At 46.9% G+C, this 22,358-nt stretch overlaps 1 protein-coding gene across 3 annotated transcripts; it reads right to left on the bottom strand.

The window, feature by feature from the left end:
• Positions 1 to 2,154: 2,154 nt before the first annotated feature.
• LOC115472234 lies at positions 2,155 to 15,483 on the bottom strand. 3 transcript variants are annotated; one of them, XM_030206433.1, is made up of 4 exons: positions 15,448 to 15,483; positions 15,038 to 15,294; positions 14,515 to 14,784; positions 2,155 to 3,126 (listed from the first exon to the last, which is right to left on the bottom strand). In XM_030206433.1, the coding sequence occupies exons 3-4, from the start codon at positions 14,755 to 14,757 to the stop codon at positions 2,662 to 2,664; spliced, it is 708 nt and encodes a 235-aa protein (XP_030062293.1). In that variant the 5' UTR covers positions 14,758 to 14,784; positions 15,038 to 15,294; positions 15,448 to 15,483; the 3' UTR covers positions 2,155 to 2,661. The 3 variants fall into 3 exon arrangements, 2 of the variants coding, with proteins under 2 accessions (XP_030062293.1, XP_030062294.1); XM_030206434.1 differs by having other exon boundaries at positions 14,515 to 14,779; XR_003942488.1 differs by lacking the exon at positions 14,515 to 14,784.
• Positions 15,484 to 22,358: the final 6,875 nt, after the last annotated feature.

Here is a 22,358-nt window from a genome sequence, read left to right as displayed (position 1 = left end):
AATTACTAAGATAAAGTAACTGTTAAAAAATATTTTGAATAGTAATGATTAAAATATGATTGAGACCTGTGAGAAGACAGGTCAGCCAAGAGTTATGAGGCTCTTGTGAAATGAATTGTCACTGAAGTAACCATGATGTATATGTTGATTGTTTAAGTAGAGATACAAAAATTTAGGTGTTGGGTGTGTTAAAATTAATCCTCTGGGACTACAGGCTCTCAGTTACTGAAAGAAGGTGACTGTCCTGTAAAGTATTGGGCTTAGTGGTTTTTAAATTTGTTTACTGAAAAAAAATCTCAATACATACACAATCATGAAAAGTATAAATTTTTATTGGAATTTATTAACCACCTTTATGAAGAGATTCTCCCAAGGTGGTGTACAGTAGAACCATATGGATCATTCACAGACATCAGAAACCTTCACTCCCATATCAAAGAAACAAAAATAGAAATAGATATGAGGCAGTGATTCCGTGTCTAATACACACAAAGCTGTGAAAATACAAAACAGAAAAAAAATTGTATATCTTTCATGTCAAAATACTTTCAACAAGAAGGACAAAATACGAAGTGCAGATAGAAGTTAATGCAACTTAAAATCGGCAACCTTGAGGTACATAACAGTCAATCAGCAGAACTGGGCCTAGCTTGTGAGATCCACTTTCCTCTCAGAATCCTGGATGGTATCTTTTCTCTTTAAATTTTAACAAACATGCATACAGGTAGCACCAATAACATTGATCTCCCACAGCCAAAAAACAGGCTGCTGCAGGACTTACAGTTCATTTTGAAACTGTATAGCTTTTGATATAGCAGAAAACTTCCATACTTTCTGATCAAGAAAAGTTGTTTATGATGCTGTAATAACTTTTAAGATAGTAATGATGAGCAGGTTCTGAGAAATACTTTTGAGGTAACTGAAGTAGTTCTAGCCTCCCAAATATCTGCAGCACTTGGCTTAAGTCCAAGCTGTCCAAGGAAATTTGAGCAGCCTGTTGGTCTTCTCTTGAATGCAAAATTTTGATTTGCTGATAGTGGAAACATATCAGCAGAAAATCACCAAACTTCTATAAGGTACTTTTCCAGCACAATAGCCAGAGTATACAAAAGAGGATTTTGGAAAGTTCAGAATTATCAATAAATCTCTGACTGGGATCCACTTGTGTTTTAGGAACACACATGCTATCATCAAAATTGGTAGGTGATCATAGGCAGGTAAAGAGAAACATAATGCAGTTTGATGCAGTTTACAAACAGAAAACAGCAGGGGGACAGGACAAGACATGTTACCTCAAACAAAGATTCAGTTTGGTCCAACTTGGTGCAGCTGACTGTAACATCCATGGGTCATCTGATATACATACAAAAAGGCTTATGATCACAAAGCATTCTGAAAAAAAGATTCTGGCACTATTAACGGGTACAGTATAGAAAAATAGCTTTAAAGGAAGATGATAACTTTTGGTTTATATGGGTTACTCCATTGGTGGTCTAGAGGGGGGTAGTTACGATCCGCAGTCGCTCTTATACATGTTCACTCCACTGCCAAAATGGCTGCTGGGACCTCCCATGGCAACTGCAGATCACTACTGCCCCCTCTAGACCACCAATGATACAGTAGGCTTGTGTCAGGAGGAAAAGGGAGTGAGGCCTGTGGGTTGTGCAGCATAGTTTTGGTTTTAGCCAAAAATACACCAGCATCTTTGGTTGAAATGCAAACAAGACTGAATCCAAATTTTAGGCGGTTTTGTTGGCAAAGCTGAACCCAAAATTTGGTCAATTTCAGCTGGTGGGTGTGTGCATGGGTAGTGTTTGGGTAGAGCATGGGCAGAGCTGCAGGTATGTGTATAAGTTAGAATTCTATAGTTTATGCATATATTTGGTACTATCTAGGTGTAGGCACTTAAATCAGCTATAGGGCTTGTGTAAGTAATTGTGCCTTAATGTTAGAGCCTGAATGAACCTAGGATCTAATCTATGAACAAAATTAGCCACTCGGTTTAAGTAGAAACTGAAACCTTAAACAAAATGTCTCTTGCCTCCCCACTTCCTCTCATTCCTTCATCTACACCTAACCCCCCCCCCCCCCCCCCCCCCCAATCCCAAGCCTACAACTTTGGCAGCAGCCTCCCACTTTCTTTGCCCAAACCACCCATATGCCCTCCTTGGGCCTAGCTTAGGAAGTTCCAAGGTAATTGCTGCCCATGCTGGTTCCAGTTGCAAAATGGCTGCCAGGAACGCCTGGGGCAGTTTCAGCAGCCATTGTATCGGAGCAGCAGCACAGAGCAGGAATGAATGGGGTTCATCCTGCCTCCAAAGAGGCCACTAAACCACCAGGGCTTCCTAAGGTAGGCCTCAGAAGGGCCTTCAAGTGGGATGAGGGGTGAGTGAGTTTAGGGTTTCAGCTGAAAATGCACAGGCATTTTTAGCTACAATTTGAACCTGAATCCAAACCAAAATCAAAATTCGGTGGCCTCTATTTAATGTATACACGTTTTTGGCCATTTGTGCTAGTATTCTACAAAGAAATTAGGCACCTAGGGGGTTTTGTGGAGAATCATGGAACATTTTGCTGACACACTGTCAGGACCATTCACATTTGTAACCTGATCACAGTGTGCTGCTCTGGAAGCCTAAGATGCCAGGAAATGGATAAGATTTAGGATCTTTCTATAGCCTTGGCGTCAAATAAGACAGGTGTCAACACCTCCCCACCTTGCTCACAGAATCGATCAATCACAATGCATTTATAATTCCACAAAAATAACAGGACCATGACAGTAACCATAAACAAAACACCCAGGCCTAGCAGTATTTTAGGCCACAGCTTAGAGCCCTGAGCCTTGGTAGCAGAATCCATAGAGAGTCCATTCTCCGTGTCCCAGTGCTGGTGATACCTGGCCACCCTAAGTACCTGCACCAGACGTTTTAGCCTGGAGGTGAAAGGGAAGCCAGTGCTGTCCAACTGGTTAGATTCTCGCTGTCCCTGGGGGAACTGTAGAGTCATGGGGTCACCATCAGAAATTAAGTTCACCTCCATTATGGTTTCAGGATTTGGAGTGTCTAGGTTTTTAAGAATTTCAGTGAGGTGCTGTAAGTCAGATAGCGAGATCTCGCAGGAAACCTGCAAGAAACACAAACAGGATACAAGAATGAATGACAGTACCAGCTGTCTCTTGGGCTGGAAATAAATAGGCAATGCCACTGTCTCTTATGTAGGGCATGAATAGGGGATGCTAGTTGTCACTTGTGTAGCCAATGAACAAAGGATACTAGCTATCAGTCATTTTCAGCTCCATTATCTTACTTTCCAAGGTCCCATATTCTCTTGCTTGTGTCTAGTAAAGGCCACTTCTAAAGCACTACTAGAAGAATGCAGGACTGTATAAATACATATAATTTAATTCAATGTGAATTACAGCACAAATCAAGGTTATCAATAGAAATCAAACAAAATAAAACATGGAAAGAAAATAAGATGATACCTTTTTTTTATTGGGCATAATCTTATTTTCTTTTCCATGTTTTATTGTGTTTGATTTCTATTGATAACTTTAAGAGTGGACTAACACGGCTACCACACTCCTCTACAGCACAAATCAAAAAATACAAAGTCCAGTTGTCTATAGGTTGGAAAGGGCTGTCCAAGTTGGGGTGTTTAAAATTTGCATTTAATGCAGAACCTTTTGTAAAATAAAAATAAAAATCACTGAAAAAAAATGTGTGTTTGGCAGCCAAACAGCAGAAGCAATCATTTTGCAAATAATAAAACAAAACTTGGGGCTCTGCAAGAGTAAAGCAGTGGCACTTATGAGGGCATTTCTATAATGGGGTGCTTATTTTTAGGCACCATGAAGTACCTATCTAGAGCCCACATAGAAATATAGGACCTGATATTCAACAAGGTTTAACTGGACAAGAGAGGCTTCTGCTCAGTTAAAGCACGCTGAGCAGGCTGGCTGCCAATGTTCAGCCGCACTTAATCTGGCAGTGCAACTGAATATCATCTGTATCCAGCCATGACAAATCCAGGCAGTACAGGGGCAAGCCGGTGGAGTCAGTAAGGAGCTAGGAGTTATGCAGGTGTCAGCATTATTCAGTGCCAGTGCATAGCTAACTGGTCGAAGATCAGAAGCAAACGCAGGCACTAGAGGCTGTTAGCGCCAAACTAGTGCCTGCATTTGCTACCGCCCAATGATCAGAGCCCCCGAGCGTGTGAAATGTACTCGTGAGCTCTGACTGCAAATAGCATGCAAATCCATGCTACACCTATTCATCCCCAATGATCAGCGACCAGTGCAACAAAGACTGGCAGGCTGGCCGCGGCAAACCCTATGCCAGCTTGGAGCTGACGTTAGGGTTTGCAGACCATTGGGGAGGAATGATGAGCCCTGTTCAGCATGCATTTGCATGCTAGCAGGCCCCCCATTCCCCCCAATGCAGCAACCCCCCCCCAGGAACCGACAACTCGACCAATAACCCCCTCCCCCCAGTGACAGGGGGCTGGAGTTCTCCCGACCCCCTCCCCGACACAGGTTCAGGGGGGATGGAGATCTGGTGGGTCTCCAGCCCCCCTACCCCCCCCCCAGCATTGTAAGAAGTCCCTTGTGGCCCAGTGGGCCGCGGTCAATCCCCCCACCTTGAGTTGGAGGAGGGAGGTGGTCTCCCTCCTCTTCCTTCGGCGCTGCTTGCAAAATGGTGGTGCCCAGCCCTGCCCAGTGTATTCTGGGACTCCCTCATATGGTATGAAGCCCCACCCAGCACATCCCAGGATACACTGGGCAGGGGCGTCGCCATTTTGCACATCCCAGGATACACTGGGCAGGGGCGTCGCCATTTTGCAGGTGACGCCAAAGGAAGTGGCCACCTCCCTCCTCCAACTCAAGGTGGGGGAGGGTGGGGGGATTGACTGTGACCCACTGGGCCACAAGAGACTTCTTACAATGCTGGGGGGGAGGTTAGGGGGGCTGGAGACCCACCAGATCGCCATCCTCCCTTGATCCTGTGTCGGGGAAGGGGGTCGGGGGGACCGGAGATTCACCGGACCTCCTGCCCTCCGTTTCGCCTTGCTCAGGGCAGGGGTAGTTGGGGTCTGGTGGTCCCATGGACCTCCAGCCCCTGTATTTGACAGGTCTGGGTTTTTGACAGCCCAAACCTGTCAAACAAGTGCACATGCTCAGGCACAATCCTCCCGCACTTCTACCCCGTGATCAGAGAGAATTGCATGCTTAAATTTGCATGCAATTATCTCTGATCATATGTCCAATAACGCCCTGTGCTGTTTCAGAGCTATTTTTGATCATCTACCCTTAAGTGATCACATAGGACTGCACAAAAGTGCATAACTTCCTAGTAGTGGTATGAGATTCCTCTGCTCTCCCCCTCCCCCCACAATAGTATAGGGTCCTTCCAGACACCCCCCCCCCCTTCAGGACATCATGAGAAGAAGCCCCCCCCCCAAGCCCCCTCTACATGCCTCTTTGTGAAGCCCCCTTCACTCCCCTTAAACCCCTAGAGCCTACCTTAGTGTTTCCTGGGGGTCTAGGGTTAGACCAAGCAGAATGAACCCCAGTCGCTCCTGCCCATGCTGGATCTGGATGAAAAATGGGAGCCGCAACCTCTAGTGGTAGTCTCACAATACTACCACTAGGGGTCAACCTTCTTCCTTCGTTCTGTTGATGTCAGACTCAGAAACAGAACGAAGGAAGAAAGGACCTCGGCTGGCGGCGGTTGGGGTCCCCCGCCAGCAAAGGTAGGCGACGACGGGTTGGCAGCGGGGGGGGGGGGGGGGGGTCGAGAGGGTCGTCGGCAGGGGGGTCCAGGCCCAAATCTACGGGGGCCCAGGCCCCCGTGGCCCTACATAGCTACGCCCCTGCACCAACAGTTATGCGGGTCATGGCCGATATTCAGTACCATGAGACTACCTCTGTTGCAGCCACTGTTTTGTACCCACAGCTGGCATGGGCAGAAGTGATTGGTGACTGCTTCTGTCTGGCCTACCCCTCTAGACCACCAGGGGCACTAAGGTAAGCCTGGGGGAGCTTCATGAGGGGGGAGGCATATTGGGGGTGATTGGGAGGGACGGAGTCGGGAAGGGCCCAATAGTCTTATGGGGGAACTTATGTTGTCTCCAGCTGAAAATTGACTGGATTGAAACATAGAAAGTGATAGCAGTTAAAGACCATATGTTCTACCCAGGCTGCCCTTCCATACCATCTATTATTAGCATTTGTATAGCGCTACCAGACGCATGCAGCGCTGAACACCTGACATAAACAGAGACAGTCCCTGCTCAAAAGAGCTTACAATCTAAATAATACAGACAGACGAGACAGTTACGGGTAAGGGAAGTAAAGGTGAGAAGGAAGGAAGGGACAAGGGGGAGGGCAATTGAGTAGTGGCTAAAAGCAATAGTGAAAAGGTGGGTTTTCAGCATAGATTTGAAAACAGGTAGAGATGAAGCTAGACGTATAGGTCCAGGAAGTCTATTCCAGGCATAAGGTGCCGCGAGAGAAAAGGAACGAAGCCTGGAGTTAGCAGTGGAGGAGAAGGGGGATGACAAGAGAGATTTGTCCAGTGAGCGGAGTTCACAGGGAGGAATGTAGGGAGAGATGAGAGTGGAGAGGTAATGGGGGGCTGCAGAGTGGATGCATTAAAAAGTCAGTACAAGAAGTTTAAACTGTATGCGGAAGCGGACAGGGAGCCAGTGAAGTGACTTGAGGAGTGGGCTAGTGTGGGTATAACGATTCTGATGGAAAATAAGTCGTGCCACAGAATTTTGGACAGATTGGAGAGGAGAGAGATGGTTGAGTGGAAGACCAGTGAGAAGTAAATTGCAATAGTCTAAGCGAGAGGTGACAAGGGTTTGGATAAGGGTTCTGGTGGCGTATTCAGAAAGGAAGGGGCGAATTTTGCTAATGTTGTAGATAAAGAAACGACAGGTTTTGGGGATCTGTTGAATATGCGCAGAGAAGGAGAGAGAGGAATCAAAGATGACTCCAAGGTTATGAGCCGAGGAGACAAGGAGGATGTGAGAGCTATTAACAGAGATAGAGAAAGAAGGAAGAGGGGAGGTGGGTTTAGGGGGAAAAATGAGAAGTTCAGTTTTGGTCATGTTTAGCTTTAGATGGCGTTGGGACATCCAAGCAGCAATGTCAGACAAACAGCCTGAGATTTTGTCTTGGATAGAGGTTGAGATTTCAGGGGTGGAGATATAGATCTGAGAGTCATCAGTGTAAAGATGGTATTGAAAGCCATGGGATGAAATCAGGGTACCAAAGGAAGAGGTATAGATGGAGAAAAGGAGGGGTCCAAGGACAGAACCCTGAGGCACACCAACAGAAAGTGGGATGGAAGTTGAAGAGGATCCACCAGAGTGAACACTGAAAGAACGAAGTGAGAAGTAAGAGGAGAACCAGGAAAGAACAGGGCCCTGGAATGCAAGCGAGGACAGCGTATCCAGAGGTATAGTGTGGTCAACAGTGTCAAAAACAGCAGATAAGTCAAGAAGGATAAGGATAGAATAGAGACCTCTGGACACCCACCACCTTTTCTGTAAAAAAGTATTTCCTTAGATTATTCCTGAATCTATCCCACTTTCACCTTCATCCTATGTCTCTCATTCCAGAGCTTCCATTCAATTGAAAGTGACTCACCTCCTGTGCATTTATGCCATGCAGGTATTTAAACGTCTCTATCATATCTCCTCTCTCTTGTCCTATATGCTTTATGACGAAGACCACTGACCATTTTAGTAGCCACCCTCTGGTCAAACTCCATCCTGTTTATATCTTTTTGAAGGTGCAGTCTCCAGAACTGCACAGTACTCTGGTAGGGTCCTACCAGAGACTTATACAGAGGTACTATCACCTCCTTTTTCCTGTTAGCCATTCCTCTCCCTAGGGCTGCCGAGGAGTAGGAGAGGGCAAGATTCCCCGGGCCCGACCTCAAAGGAGAGCCCTACGCCAGCAATCAAAAGACTGTTCTGCTGGCCACAGGTCCTTCTTCCTGCCGTGTCCTGCCTATGCGGAAACAAGAAGTTACTTCACAGGAGGTAGGATGCGGCAACCTTTAGCCAGCAGAGCACTTGTCTCTTTTGTTTGCTGCAGCGAGGGGCAGCAGCAGCGGGGGTGGGGGGACGGCAGGGCCCTGAAGATTGTTTGCCCTGGGCCCAGCTTTGGCTCTCGGCAGCCCTGCCTCTCTCAATGCACCCAAGTATCCTTCTGGCTTTTGCTGTCACCTTTTCTATAATTGCTCCAGCTTTTCTTTTAAGCACCTTATAGTGTGCCTCTTCCTCAGGTTTTTGCAGCCCAAATGTATGATCTTAGCTGTCAAATTCTAGACCATTCTTCAAGCTTTACTAGATCCCTATTCACCATCAAGATGTCTATCCCATTGCAGATTTTCATGTTATCTACAACAAGGCAAACCTTACCAGACCTATGTGGTTGCTTAGCCCTTCCACAATATTGCTTACAAAAATATTTTTAAAAAATTAGACCAAGAAACCATCCTTGTGTCACACCACTGATGTTTATGTTTATTAAGAAGCTTAATATACCGCCGCGCCACTTCTAAAACAAGGTTGCAGCAGTAACATCCCTCTCTTTGGCGTGAACTTCGTTTACCATTGTTCATTTTCTAGAAGGAATGTAGGTACCTATTTTCCTTTACAAAATATTAGCGTAGCAGTATAAATATGCTTGTATAGTTACATGTGACCATTTTATAAAATAGCATGTAGATGAAATATTGGCATTTATTTATTTATATTGATATCCCACATTATCCCAAGTATGCTCGGGTTCAGTGTGGCTTACAAATAACTTGAGATTACAAAGTGACTTACATACAACTTGTGTTTAATAAAAGACTTATTAACAAGCAAAGTAGCAATTAATAATGATTAAGACAGTAGCTATATGTAATGTGTATTTGTTCTGAGGAACACGGTGGCTGTATATGTGTGCATATATGTCAGTATTCTGGTTATTCTTGGCGCCCTTTTATAGTATTACATAGTAACATAGTAGATGACGGCAGAAAAAGACCCGCACGGTCCACCCAGTCTGCCCAACAAGATAAACTCACGTGTCATTTTTTGTGTATACCTTACCTTGATTTGTACCTGTCTTTTTCAGGGCACAGACCATATAAGTCTGCCCAGCACTATCCCCACCTCCCAACCACCCACCCCGCCTCCCACCACCGGCTCTGGCACAGACTGTATAAGTCTGCCCAGCACTATCCCTACTACTACTACTTAACATTTCTAAAGTGCTACTAGGGTTACGCAGCGCTGTACAATTTAAACATAGAGGGACGGTCCCTGCTCAAAGAGCTTACAATCTATCCCCACCTCCCAACCACCAGCCCTGCCTCCCACCGCCGGCTAAGCTTCTGGGGATCCCTTCCTTCCGAGGATGATTCCTTTATGTTTATCCCACGCATGTTTGAATTCCGTTACCATTTTCCTCTCCACCACCTCCCGCGGGAGGGCATTCCAAGCATCCACCACTCTCTCCGTGAAAAAATACTTCCTGATATTTTTCTTGAGTCTGCCCCCCTTCAATCTCATTTCATGTCCTCTCGTTCTACCACCTTCCCCTCTCCGGAAAAGGTTCGTTTGCAGATTAATATCTTTCAAATATTTGAACGTCTGTATCATATCACCCCTGTTTCTCCTTTCCTCCAGGGTATACATGTTCAGGTCTGCAAGTCTCTCCTCATTCGTCTTGTAACGCAAATCCCATACCATTCTTGTAGCTTTTCTTTGCACCCCTTCTATTTTTTTTCACATCCTTCACAAGATACGGCCTCCAAAACTGAACACAATACTCCAGGTGGGGCCTCACCAACATCTTATACAGAGGTATTAAAACCTCTTTTCTTCTGCTGGTCACACCTCTCTCTATACAGCCTAGCAATCTTCTAGCTATGGCCACCGCCTTGTCACACTGTTTCGTCGCCTTCAGGTCCTCAGATACTATCACCCCAAGATCCCTCTCCTCGACCGTACCTATCAGACTCTCCCCGCCTAACACATACGTCTCCCGTGGATTTCTACTCCTTAAGTGCATCACTTTGCATTTCTTCGCATTGAAGTTTAATTGCCAAACGTTAGACCATTCTTCTAGCTTCCGCAGATCTTTTTTCATGCTTTCCACTCCCTCCGGGGTGTCCACTCTGTTGCAAATCTTAGTGTCATCCGCAAAAAGGCAAACTTTACCTTCTAACCCTTCGGCAATATCACTCACAAATATATTGAATAGAATCGGCCCCAGCACCGATCCCTGAGACATTCCACTACTCACCTTTCTCTGAGCGAACTCCATTTACCACCACCCTCTGGCGTCTGCTCGTCAACCAGTTCACCACTTCGGGTCCTATCTTCAGCCCTTCTAGTTTATTCAAGAGCCTCCTGTGGGGAACCGTGTCAAAAGCTTTGCTGAAATCTAAGTAGATTACGTCCATAGCACGTCCTTGATTTAATTCTCCGGTCACCCAGTCAAAGAATTCAATGAGATTCGTTTGGCACGATTTCCCTTTGGTAAAACCATGTTGTCTCGGATCTTGCAACTTATTGCTTCCAGGAAATTCACTATCCTTTCCTTCAGGATGGCTTCCATTACTTTTCCAATAATCGAAGTGAGGCTTACCGGCCTGTAGTTTCCAGCTTCTTCCCTATCCCCACTTTTGTGAAGAGGGACCACCTCCACCGTTCTCCAATCCCACGGAACCTGTTCCGTCTCCAAGGATTTATTAAACAAATCTTTAAGAGGACCCGCCAGAACCTCTCTGAGCTCCCTCAATATCCTGGGGTGGATCCCATCCGGTCCCACTGCTTTGTCCACCTTTAGATTTTAAAGTTGTTCATACACACTCTCTTCCGTGAATGGTGCTATATCTACTTCATTCTCACATGTACTTTTGCCAGTCCATCGCGGTCCAGCTCCAGGATTTTCTTCTGTGAAAACAGAACAAAAGTATCTATTTAGCAAATTAGCTTTTTATTCATCATCTACTATAATAAAACTCACCCTCAACGTTCTGAGGACACTGAAGTCAGTGAAGCCAAGCCCTGACTTCCTTCAAAAAGGTTCGAAGGTTCGTGGTGGTGAAGCCACCAAAATCACTCCAGGCCCCGCCCTCGAGGGCAGAGCAATGACAGAACAATGAAGGGGTTGGCAGGCAGGGAGGCGGGGTGGGAAATCGCTCCGGGCCCCGCCCTCACATCAAACGTCATGACGGGGGCGGAGCAATGGCAGAACAACGAAGGGGTTGGCCAGGGAGGGAGGGAGGGGTGATGGCGATGAAAACCTTGCTAGCGCCCGTTTCATTTGCTCTGAAACAGGCCTCTTTTACTAGTTATCTATATATCGGTTCTCAGCAACTTTCAGTCTCACAATTCCCTTTTTAGTCTTCCTCCTTTCACTAATATACCTGAAGAAAGTTTTGTCACCCCTCCTTACATTTCTAGCCATTTGTTCTTCTGCTCGCGCTTTCGCCAGACGTATCTCTCTCTTAGCTTCTTTCAGTTTCCTCCGGCATTCCTCCCCTTGTTTCTCTTCTTGAGTCTTTCTGTATTTTAGGAACGCCAACTCTTTAGCCTTTATTTTCTCAGCCACTTGTTTGGAGAACCATATCGGTTTCCTTTTTCTCTTGCTTTTATTTACTCTCTTTACATAAAGGTTTGTGGCCCTATTTATAGCTTCTTTCAGCTTGGACCACTGTCCTTCCACTTCTCGTTCATCCTCCCATCCCATCAGCTCCTTCCTCAGATATTCCCCCATTTTACTAAAGTCAGCACGCTTGAAATCCAGGACTTTGATTTTTGAGTGGCCGCCCTCCACTTCAGCAGTCATATCAAACCAAACCGTTTGATGGTCACTGCCGCCCAGGTGGGCACCCACTCGGACATTTGACACACTATCCCCATTTGTGAGCACCAGATCCAGCGTCGCTCCCTTCCTCGTGGGTTCCGTCACCATTTGTCTGAGCAGAGCACTTTGAAAAGCATCCACGATCTCTCTACTTCTTTCTGATTCCGCAGACGGAACTTTCCAATCTACATCTGGCAGATTGAAATCTCCCAGCAACAGCACCTCTCTCTTCTTTCCCAGCTTTTGGATATCTGTGACCAGATCTTTATCTAGATCCTCCAATTGTCGGAGGTCTGTAGACAACACCCACGTGTACAGAGGTTTTATCATCTCTTTTTAAGGTGATCCTGCCAATAAAGCATTAACTGTGAAGTGGAGGAGTGCACCAGGTGGGATGTAGGGGATCCCAACAGGAAAGAATTGTTCAGAGCTAAAGGTGGTAGCCCAGAGAGGTGCTCCTTTGGGAAAGGAGTTTGTGGACAGACAGGGAGTCTGGTCCAAAAGGAAAGATCTGCTTGCTGCACAAGTGCTGCAGGCACAGCCTTAGACTGTTACACCCAGAAGGGATAGGTATGGAGAGAAGGAGCTGTAAATATGTACATACTGCAGATTTATAAATTACAATTGAGAAGATATACAATATCCCTAAGTTTGGCTCTGGATTTATAGTTACATCCGATATCAAGTTGGATTACAAATTGACTGGGAAAGAATTTGAACTGCCTTTTGCAAAAATTCTTCTGGTTCTATCATATAAAGCTCTGGACTGGCATCTTTTGTTTGCACGAGAGTGAGACTCTATATTGCTCTCTGGACTAGCAGAGAAAAGGATGCAGAGTGTATATAAAATGTAAAAGCCCTGGCTTGACATCCTACAACCTTCTGGATTTTTATCCAGCCCCTTCCCATACCCAGCTCAGTTGACGAGATCAAGAGCGGTTCTTGGATCTTGGACTAGGAAGTGGATTGGTCTTTGTGGCCCTGGTCTCGGGGTGCTGACCTGCCACAAGCTAGCTGGTGCCCAGACTGTTTGTGGCGAGACCAGGGTTACATGTGATTGCAGATATACTAAATCTATGGCTCATGTAATTGTGGGCGTGTAAATGTAAGGCACACCTAATATTCTCTAACAGAATCCAGGCATCCAGATACTAACAACTTATAGCAGCAGCTTCAGAGAGCATTTTCCATCTCACAGATAGGCTGCAGAGAATACCTTCTCCTGCTTTAGACTTAGCCTGGCCTCAGAATGACATCCTATAGTATATCTCCTATCAAACTGAGCTCTCTTTTTCATCAAGCACTGCCATTTCCTCCCCTCACCCTCCCCACTGACAGTTTGAACTTCGTGGGTGTGGCTTGGATCTCTTTCAGGGAGAGAAAACTTATAGCAGCAGCTTCAGAGAGCATTTTCCATCTCACAGATAGGCTGCAGAGAATACCTTCTCCTGCTTTAGACTTAGCCTGGCCTCAGAATGACATCCTATAGTATATCTCCTATCACCTTCTCCCACTACTCCAACCAGAGTTACACCTAATCACACTGACCACCCTTCAACATCTTCTGTCCTTCTGTGACTGTTCTCTTGTGCTTGACTGCTTAAATATTTTAAATTTAAATGCTTTACTTTTTGTCTATTAGATTGTAAGCTCTTTGAGCAGGGACTGTCTTTCTTCTGTGTTTGTACAGCGCTGCGTACACTTTGTAGCGCTCTAGAAATGTTAAATAGTAGTAGTTATAGAACAGGATCTCACTAAGTGGCACTGGATGCTAAAAGGAGGCCCCCACGTATAAAATTGCCCTCTTAAGGGATTGAGCTCCAAAACTAGTTTTGCCATTTTGAAGTGGTTTTCAACTGCTGAAGGATAAGCAGAATACCCCTTTCAAGCTCTCAAATGAGTTCAGGCTCAAATGAGAAATTTGCCCATACTTGTGACTGCGTAGAAATTTTTGGAAATATGTTTGTATCACTGTTGCAAAATACAGAATACAAATATACTTTCAATATATGTATAAGTGCTGCTGAAACTAAAATTGCTTTGTATATGTGTATGCCAATTTACATATGTAAATTCGCTTTGTGCACATGTAAATAGTGCCTAACCTTATTAAAAATCACCTCCATATTTACATAAAACAATGTAAATCTAAAAACTGATCAAGACAGTACAGTACATATCTTGAAAAACAATACAGCAAGTTTCAGTCATGTAGCAGAAGCTATAGAGTGTCTGCTTGTGCTAAGTGCTGCCTGGACTGTCCCTTTTCCTATATGATAAAAGTTATACATTTGAATAGCTGCAACTTATGTGTAATAGAAAAAAACATGTGTGTGTACTTTGTGTAAACTGTGTGTGTGTGTTATAGGTCCTCCTGCTTGTACGATGTGTTAAAACACAATTCCAGCCTCTTAGCATGAAGTCAGTGAAACTGGAAGAGATGAAGAAACCCATATGCTTCTACAAAAAAAAAACCCAAAACAACCCCCCCCCCCCCCTCGCAAATTAAGGAAACAGAGATGAAAGAACAAAGCTGAAAAAGAAGATGGGGAGGAGAGAAGATGGAAAAGAACGAGTGAGGCAGAGGAATAGTAGTAGTGTGTGAGCACAAGGGAAGGTGGGATACTTACAGTGAGCAGAAACGGGTGCAGTAAGAGAAGGGCAGATCCACGCAATCCAAACAGATCGCAACCTTTTCTCATGCTGATCAAATTTTGCAGCGTGGAGTTAAATGTCTGCGAAGCAGACGTGCAATGCAGAGAAACCTCTCTCATAATCAGGTGCAGATCCAGCTGGTTATCCCAGCCAGCCAGTCTAATTCCCGTAGAGAGAGTCCGAGGTAAAGCAAAGGTCAGACAGTCACAAATATACATCGAAAGTCCACAGTTATTCCCACTTCACTTCATCAGAGGTAAGTAGCAGGGAAGTATATAATGTACAACAGAACAAGACAAAACATATATTAAGAAGTCAATATTCGTGTTTTAATAAAATTCTGTTTTGCATTGTTTCTTGCAGGTTTTAGTCTTTTAATCCTGATAACTGAAAAAGAACGCATTCATTTTATGGGAAAGACGGGGCAGGGCAAATGATCATCATGTAGACAATCAGGGTTTTCAGAAAAGTGAGCTGTTATGAATTTAGTTTTCTTACCTGTAAGTAGAAGGATCATTTTCAGCACAGTCCTTTGTTTCTAGAGTCCACAAGCCTGCTTTCCAGACTCCTCCTGTGATGTCCTGGAAGGCTTTTATTTACTTACACAGGTAGTGAGCCCCTCCTACTGCACGCTCTAAGCAATCACCACTCGCCACTCCCGTAGCCTCAGACTCTAAAAACAACTTTGGCAGGAGCTTGGAGCACGGGAGGAGGGTCAATGTTGGCAGCTGTGAGATCAGAGCATTCTGTCGGTGCTATAAGTAACAATTACAAGAAAATCGTTATTAAAGACAAAATCCCACAGAAACTCACTTCACAAAAATTTTATAATAAACTGTGCTCATAACTCTTGCTGGACCATCAATTGCATTGTCCATGATATCATCATCTCTCTATATAAAACGCACCTCCAACGTTCCATTGAAGCCTCACTTTCCCAACGTTCGAAAGTGAGGCGGCTGAGACCACTTTTTTGCTCCATAAGGTGTCTGCCCCGCCCACGCGTCAACGCACACAACCCCGCCCTGCACAGGCGTTGCCAGGTGGGCGGTTTTACCGCCCAATTGGGCGGTTTTCCGCGCCCCGCCGCGGGAAATTTTTGCCCGCGGCGGGTTGCGGTTTTTTGGGCGGTTTTTTAGGCTTCCGGGCGGCTTTTTGATTTTTTTCGGCCGCGGGGGGCGGGGTTAGTGACGTTTTGGGCGGGGCCGATGACGTGGGAGGCGGGGCCGATGACGTGGGAGGCGGGGCCGATGACGGGGAGGCGGGGCTGATGACAGGGAGGCGGGCCCGATGACGTGGGAGGCGGGGCCGATGACGGGGAGGCAGGCCCGATGACGTGGGAGGCGGGGCCGGTGACGGGCGGGGGCGGGGCCGGTGACGCGGGGGGGGGGGGGTGTCAGGGGCGGGGTTTGTGTTTGGGCGGGTTTTGGGCTGGTTTCTGGCCCGGATTGGGCTGGAAAAAAAATTTCTACCTGGCAACGTAAGATCGCTGGAGTCAGTCAGACTCAGACAACACAGAACTTCTGCTGGCAGGATTTTGGGTCCCCCGCCAGCAAAACTACGCGATGGTGGGTGCGATGGCGATGATGGGTGGGAGGCCGGCGGCTGGCTGCATCGCGGTGGGTGGGATGGCGGCAGGGTGGGGTGCATCGCGTGGAGGAGGCGCTAAGCAGGATCCCCCCCCCCCCAAAAAAAAAAAAAAAAGAACTATATGGCAGCCCATGGAGGGATGAGGTGTTGGGTCTGGCTGGCTGGAGGGAAAGCATAGGAAGGGCAGGAGCTTTTGGGGGTGGCAGGAGGGGATCATGGGATTTTGAAGAGAATCAGAGTTATGCAATTTTGAGCTGTCCTAATTTAACCCAGTGACCAATGTGGGTGGTCAGTGCTGAACATCATTGGCACTGCATAAACCAGTGCCTGCCCAGTACTGTCCACAGCGCCCCCCCCCCTAGGGTTACCATACGTCCGGATTTCCCCGGACATGTCCTCTTTTTGAGGGCATGTCCGGGGCGTCCGGCGGATTTTGCCCGCGCCCACGTTTGTCCGGATTTCTGGACAAACGTGGGTGCGGGCAGGCGCGTGCGTGCGGTGGGCGTGTGGGCGGGCGATCGGCGCCGTGGGTCTGGTGACCTGGTCTGCCGTCCCCTCCCCTTCCTTACCATGTTCCCTGGTGGTCTAGTGACGTCTTCGGGGCAGGAAAGAGCCCCCTCTTTCCTGCCCGGAGCGCTGCCTCCCCTGTCTATCATCCTTCTCGGTCTGGCTGGGGATTCAAAATGGCCGCCGAGAGTTGAACTCTCGCGAGGCCGCTTCAACTCTCGGTGGCCATTTTGAATCCCCAGCCATACCGAGGAGGATGCAGCAGGCAAGGGCAGGCAGCGCTCCGGGCAGGAAAGAGGGGGCTCTTTCCTGCCCCGAAGAGAAGACGCTACTAGACCACCAGGGCTAGACAGTAAGTGAGGGGGGGGGTATGTGATGGGGGGAGGGGACTATGTGACGGGGGGGGGGAATAGGGGCGGAACCCGGACCTGAAGGGGGCGGGGCATGAGGCGTGGCAGGGGCGGGGTAGGGGGGCGTGACATGTGTCCTCTTTTTCAGAGGACACAAAATGGTAACCCTACCCCCCCCACCTCCCCAAAAGTCTCTTAAGCAAAACTTCAGACACAAGGAGGGGGAGGATGAGGGCCGGAAGAGGTCCAGAGACCACAGATGTAGGCGGGGGAGGGGGTCCTCACAGCACAGACGAAGGGGGATCCACAGCCCTGACAGGAGGGCAGCAGGGAGACATAAGAGGAGGAGGGGGGGAACACTGACCAGACAGAGAGATGAGGGATCCTGCGACAACACAGTGGCACAGGCAAACGGAGGGGGTTCTCTCACTCTGTGTCTCTCTCACTCAAACACTGTCTACAACACACGCTATGTCTCACACTGGATCACATTCACTATGTGTCACACAGTCACTCTCAAACACTCTCACTCTCATACACTCTCGCTGTGGCTCACATATCCACTCAAAACACACTGTCAATCTCACACACAAACACTCTCTAACAAACACACTTGCAGCCACAAACATTCAATCTGTCTCTCTCACATAGTCACTCTCACACAAACTCTCTCAAACATACACACTCCGAGGAAAACCTTGCTGGCACCCGTTTCATTTCTGTCAAAAACGGGCCTTTTTTACTAGTTATATAATAACTAGTAAAAAAGGCCCGTTTCTGGGAGCAATGAAACAGGCGCTAGCAAGGTTTTCCTCCGAGAGTGTATGTTTTAGAGTGTGTGTGTGTGTGAGAGTGACTGTGTGAGAGAGTGACTGTGCGAGTGTGTCTGTAAGAGAGTGTGCGTGTGAGAATGTCACTGCAGCCCAGCACCTTACCACCTCCTGTTCCCACAGTGATGGAGCCTGGAGTAGTGTAGGAGACTTGAATACATGGGAGGCAAAACAGCACAGGGGTCAGATTTTCTTTATTCAGCAGCTGTGCTGGTGTAGTGACGGCCAGTGTCTTTGCAGGTGGAGTTCTGTCAGAGCAGTTTGTCCAGTTAGGAGTTCTGCGCAAGGAAGTGAGTGAGGCGTCAGGTTTTATGCGGGAGGAGGATTTCAGCACGAGGGACAGATTCGGGCGGTTGTTTGTAGAGCAGCACGAGGAACTGAGTGAGAGGTGGCTCTTTGTTGTGTTCAGGAGGGCTCGGAGTGCGGGAGGGACACGGTGGGAGGGCGGAACCAGTGGCGTAGCTAGGGTAGTTGACACCCAGAGCCAGTCTTTTTTTAACACACTCCCCCCCCCCCCCCCCCCCAAATCCAGTACTAGGCATACCGAGAATACAAAACACTCAGGACCTATAGAGCAATTCTACCATACTATAAGCAGTAATTTGTACGAGTCACACAAGGAAAAGGAAAGCATCTTAAACACTACAGTGAGCACTAGAACATCAATTCACCTATTGTAAAATGAAAACACAGATTAGTACAGATCGTCAATCCTTCACAGTCAATGCCAACTGAAAGCCATGTCTTTTTCACAAACACAGATACACCCTAATCCACTATAGAATAAGTAATCATAAACTTTCTATTTAGACAAAAATTAAACTGAACCCCCGATGCCAGACTCTGCATACAATGCAACACCACAGAAACAGAAAATGTCCCCTAGTACTGTGCAAAATATAAAGACAGCAGATGTAAATTTGAAAAAACTAACAAATACCAATCACCACTTTACAAATTAACAAATAGAAATAAAACAAATACAGAAAATAAAATAATACCATTTTATTGGACTAACACATTTAGCTTCCAGAGGCCAAAATCTCCTTCCTCAGGTCAATACAGTATAGTACTGTTCCAGTATCCTATCCTGACCTGAGGAAGGGGGTTTTGTTCTCTGAAAGTTAAGTCAAAATGTATTAAAATTAGTCCAATAAAAAGATTACCTTATTTACATGTTCTAATTATAAACATTTATTAACACAGCTACAATACTATATCCTAAAGCAAAAAAATAAAAATATATATTTTATTTACAGTTTGTTGTCTCTGGTTTCTGCTTTCCTCATGTTCGTTTCATTGTCTTCTTTCCATCCAGCATCTGTCTTCGCTCTCTTTCTGCCATCCAGTGTCTGCCCTCTCTAATGTCCCTTCCATCCACTGTCTGCCCTCTCTCTTTGCCCCTTCCATCCACTGTCTGCCCTCTCACTTCCTTCCATCCACATCTGCCCTCTATTTCTGCCCCTTCCATCCACCATCTGCCCCAGTCTGCCATCTCTCCCTCCCCCTTCCTTCAACATCTGCCCTCTCTCTCTCCCTTCCATCCACATCTGCCCTCTATCTCTGCCCCTTTCATCCACCATTTGCCCCAGTCTGCCCTCTTTCTCTCTACCCCTTCCACCCACCATTTGCCCTTTCTCTCTGCCCCTTCAATCCGTCTACCCTCCCTCTCCCATCCATCCAGGGTCTGCCCTCCCTCACGCTCCCCCCTTCCATCCAGGGTCTGTCCCCTCTCTCTCTTCCCCCTTTTTTCAGCCCCCAGTTTCAGCCCCCTTCATCCACCACATGCCTTGCATCCTCCCTTTTCAGCCCCAGACCCATTCTCCCACCTGCCCCAGGCATGGACCCATTTTCCCTGCTGCCCCCTTGTCAGACCCCAGTTCTAGCTTCAGACCCCTTCTCCCTTCTGAACACTCCCCTCCCCAGTCCCCTTCTCCCCTCTGAACTCCCCCACCCCTCCCCAATCCCATTCTCCCCTCTGAGCTCCCCCACCCCTCCCCAATCCCCTCTCCCCTCTGAACTCCCCCACCCCTCCCCAATCCCATTCTCCCCTCTGAGCTCCCCCACCCCTCCCCAATCCCCTTCTCCCCTCTGAGCACCCCTCTGAGCTCCCCCACCCTCCCCAATCCCCTTCTCCCCTCTGAGCACCCCTCTAAGCTCCCCAACCCTCCCCAATCCCCTTCTCCCCTCTGAGCTCCCCCTCCCCGAGCCGGTCCCGTCCCCTCTCCGTCAAGGGCCCTCTTCTCCTGCCACCACCCTGCCTTTTTTTTTTTAAATCCATGCAGCGACGCAGGCAGCGCCTCGCGTCTGCTCTGCCTGTGCTGTGAAAAGAGAAAATTGCGTCGCTGGCATCGGGCCTCCCCTCGCTTTGTCCCGCCCTCAAGGAAATAGAAAGTTACCTCAGAAGAGGGCGGGACACAGCAAGGGAAGGCCCGACGCCAGCGAGGCGATTTTCTCCTTCACAGCACAGGCAGGGCAGACGCGAAGCGCTGCCTGCGTCGCTGCATGGATTAAAAAAAAGGCAGGGTGGTGGCAGGAGACGAGAGCTGTCAGCTGACACCCAGGGCGGACCGCCCCCACCGCCCCGCCCTTGCTACGCCACTGGGCGGAACACGCGCGAGCAACTTAGCCAGCTGGCTGTTCTTATCAGCTGTGCTCCGAGGGTGGGAGGGCTCCGAGGGTGGGACTATGTCAGCGAGTGGAGCGATTCCTGTGGAGGGCGGAGGAATGACGAAGCCTTGTCTAATATATGAACTGTTCTCACATATTGTCCTTCTTCATTTACAAACAATCACCTATTTGTGCCTGTCATTGACCTGGTATAAATGGGTACACCTAACTTTAGGTGAGCCAATGTGGGTTTACACAAGTATTCTATAACAGAATCAGAGTGGCCAGATACCATTATAGAATAGGTCCCACTCAGCATTGCAACACATAACAGGGGTCTCAGTTATAGAACTGCCTCCTTAGTGCTGGTCTCTCTCATTGTGTGCTTGGCACAGGTCAGTGAGACGGAGTGCAGCAGAATTCACAGATTCATAGGAATATGATAGGAGCTGTCAGTGTAAACACTTCAGCTTTGACCCCTAGAACAAGACTGAGACCACCATCTCACTTCACATAAACCACGTTAGCTGGGATTTGAACTGGTAGCTTAGAAGTGCAAGATGCTGTCATGCTGCCAGCTATACTCCCACCTCTCTTTCTCTGTACTGAGAGCAGAGCTGCGGGTGTAGGCTGTAATCTCCCCATTCCCTGCTCTATGCCTGTGTTGAGGAAGTGGTCTGCATGCTGCTATTGGTAGTACTTTTCACTGATGCTTCTGTTTCCTTCATTTCTGCAGGCACTAAGGAGCCTTTGTTTGTAGAATCTGAAATTTCACAGTAGCAATAGGAGCTTGAAGCAATGACCTTGCATAGTAGCCAGGTGAAATACTCAGCTTTCATCATGCTGGTGAACATGTCACAGCAATCAAGCAGAAATAGTGGTTTGTCAGCAATGGCTACATTAGGCTATATTTGCTTTGCTCAAACATAGATATACTAAAGGATTGAATTAGCAGAAGTTTGAAACTCATGAGCTGCAGCACCAGGATTCATTGGTGACAACTGTCCATTCATTTGTGCATCCTGTCTATATATAGTTATGGGTAGACCAGCCTTGGTGCTAATTCTTTACATAAGTACATAAGTATTGCCATACTGGGAAAGACCAAAGGTCTATCGAGCCCAGCATCCTGTTTCCAACAGTGGCTAATCCAGGTCACAAATACCCGGCAAGATCCCAAAAATGTACAAAACATTTTATACTGCTTATCCCAGAAATAGTGGATTTTCCCCAAGTCCATTTAATAATGGACTTTTTCTTTAGGAGGCCATCCAAACTTTCTTTAAACTCCGCTAAGCTAACCGCCTTTACCACATTCTCTGGCAATGAATTCCAGAGTTTAATTACACATTGAGTGAATAAAATAAAACATGGAAAAGAAAATAAGATGATACCTTTTTTATTATAAAAAAGGTATCATCTTATTTTCTTTTCCATGTTTTATTTGTTTGATTTCTATTGATAACCTTAAGAGTGGACTAACACGGCTACCACACTCCTCTACGTTGAGTGAAGAAAGACTTTCTCAGATTCATTTAAAATTTTTACTACATTGTAGCTTCATCACATGCCCCCTAGTCCTAGTATTTTTGGAAAGCGTGAACAGACGCTTCACATCTACCCGTTCATTTCCACTCATTATTTTATAGACCTCTATCATATCTCCCCTCAGTCGCCTTTTCTCCAAGCTGAAGAGCCCTAGCTGCTTTAGCCTTTCCTCATAGGGAAATCGTTCCATCCCCTTTATCATTTTTGTCGCCCTTCTCTGCACCTTTTCTAATTCCACTATATCTTTTTTGAGATGTGGCGACCAGAATTGAACACAATATTCGAGGTGTGGTCGCACCATGGAGTGATGCAAAGGCATTATAACATCCTCATTTTTGTTTTCCATTCCTTTCCTAATAATACCTAACATTCTATTTGCTTTCT

The sequence above is a fragment of the Microcaecilia unicolor genome, chromosome 6 (assembly GCF_901765095.1).
Source record: "Microcaecilia unicolor chromosome 6, aMicUni1.1, whole genome shotgun sequence".
Taxonomy (NCBI): Eukaryota; Metazoa; Chordata; class Amphibia; order Gymnophiona; family Siphonopidae; genus Microcaecilia; species Microcaecilia unicolor.
This window is presented reverse-complemented; position numbering and strand designations above follow the sequence as displayed.

What these genes read in the sequence shown, in the direction of transcription:
- LOC115472234 (XM_030206433.1), bottom strand. Translation starts at nt 14,757, where the DNA reads ATGTATATTTGTGACTGTCTGACCTTTGCTTTACCTCGGACTCTCTCT. An exon ending in TGCACCCGTTTCTGCTCACT is followed by an intron (nt 3,127 to 14,514) that starts GTAAGTATCCCA and finishes TGTTTCTTGCAG; the next exon opens with GTTTCCTGCGAGATCTCGCT.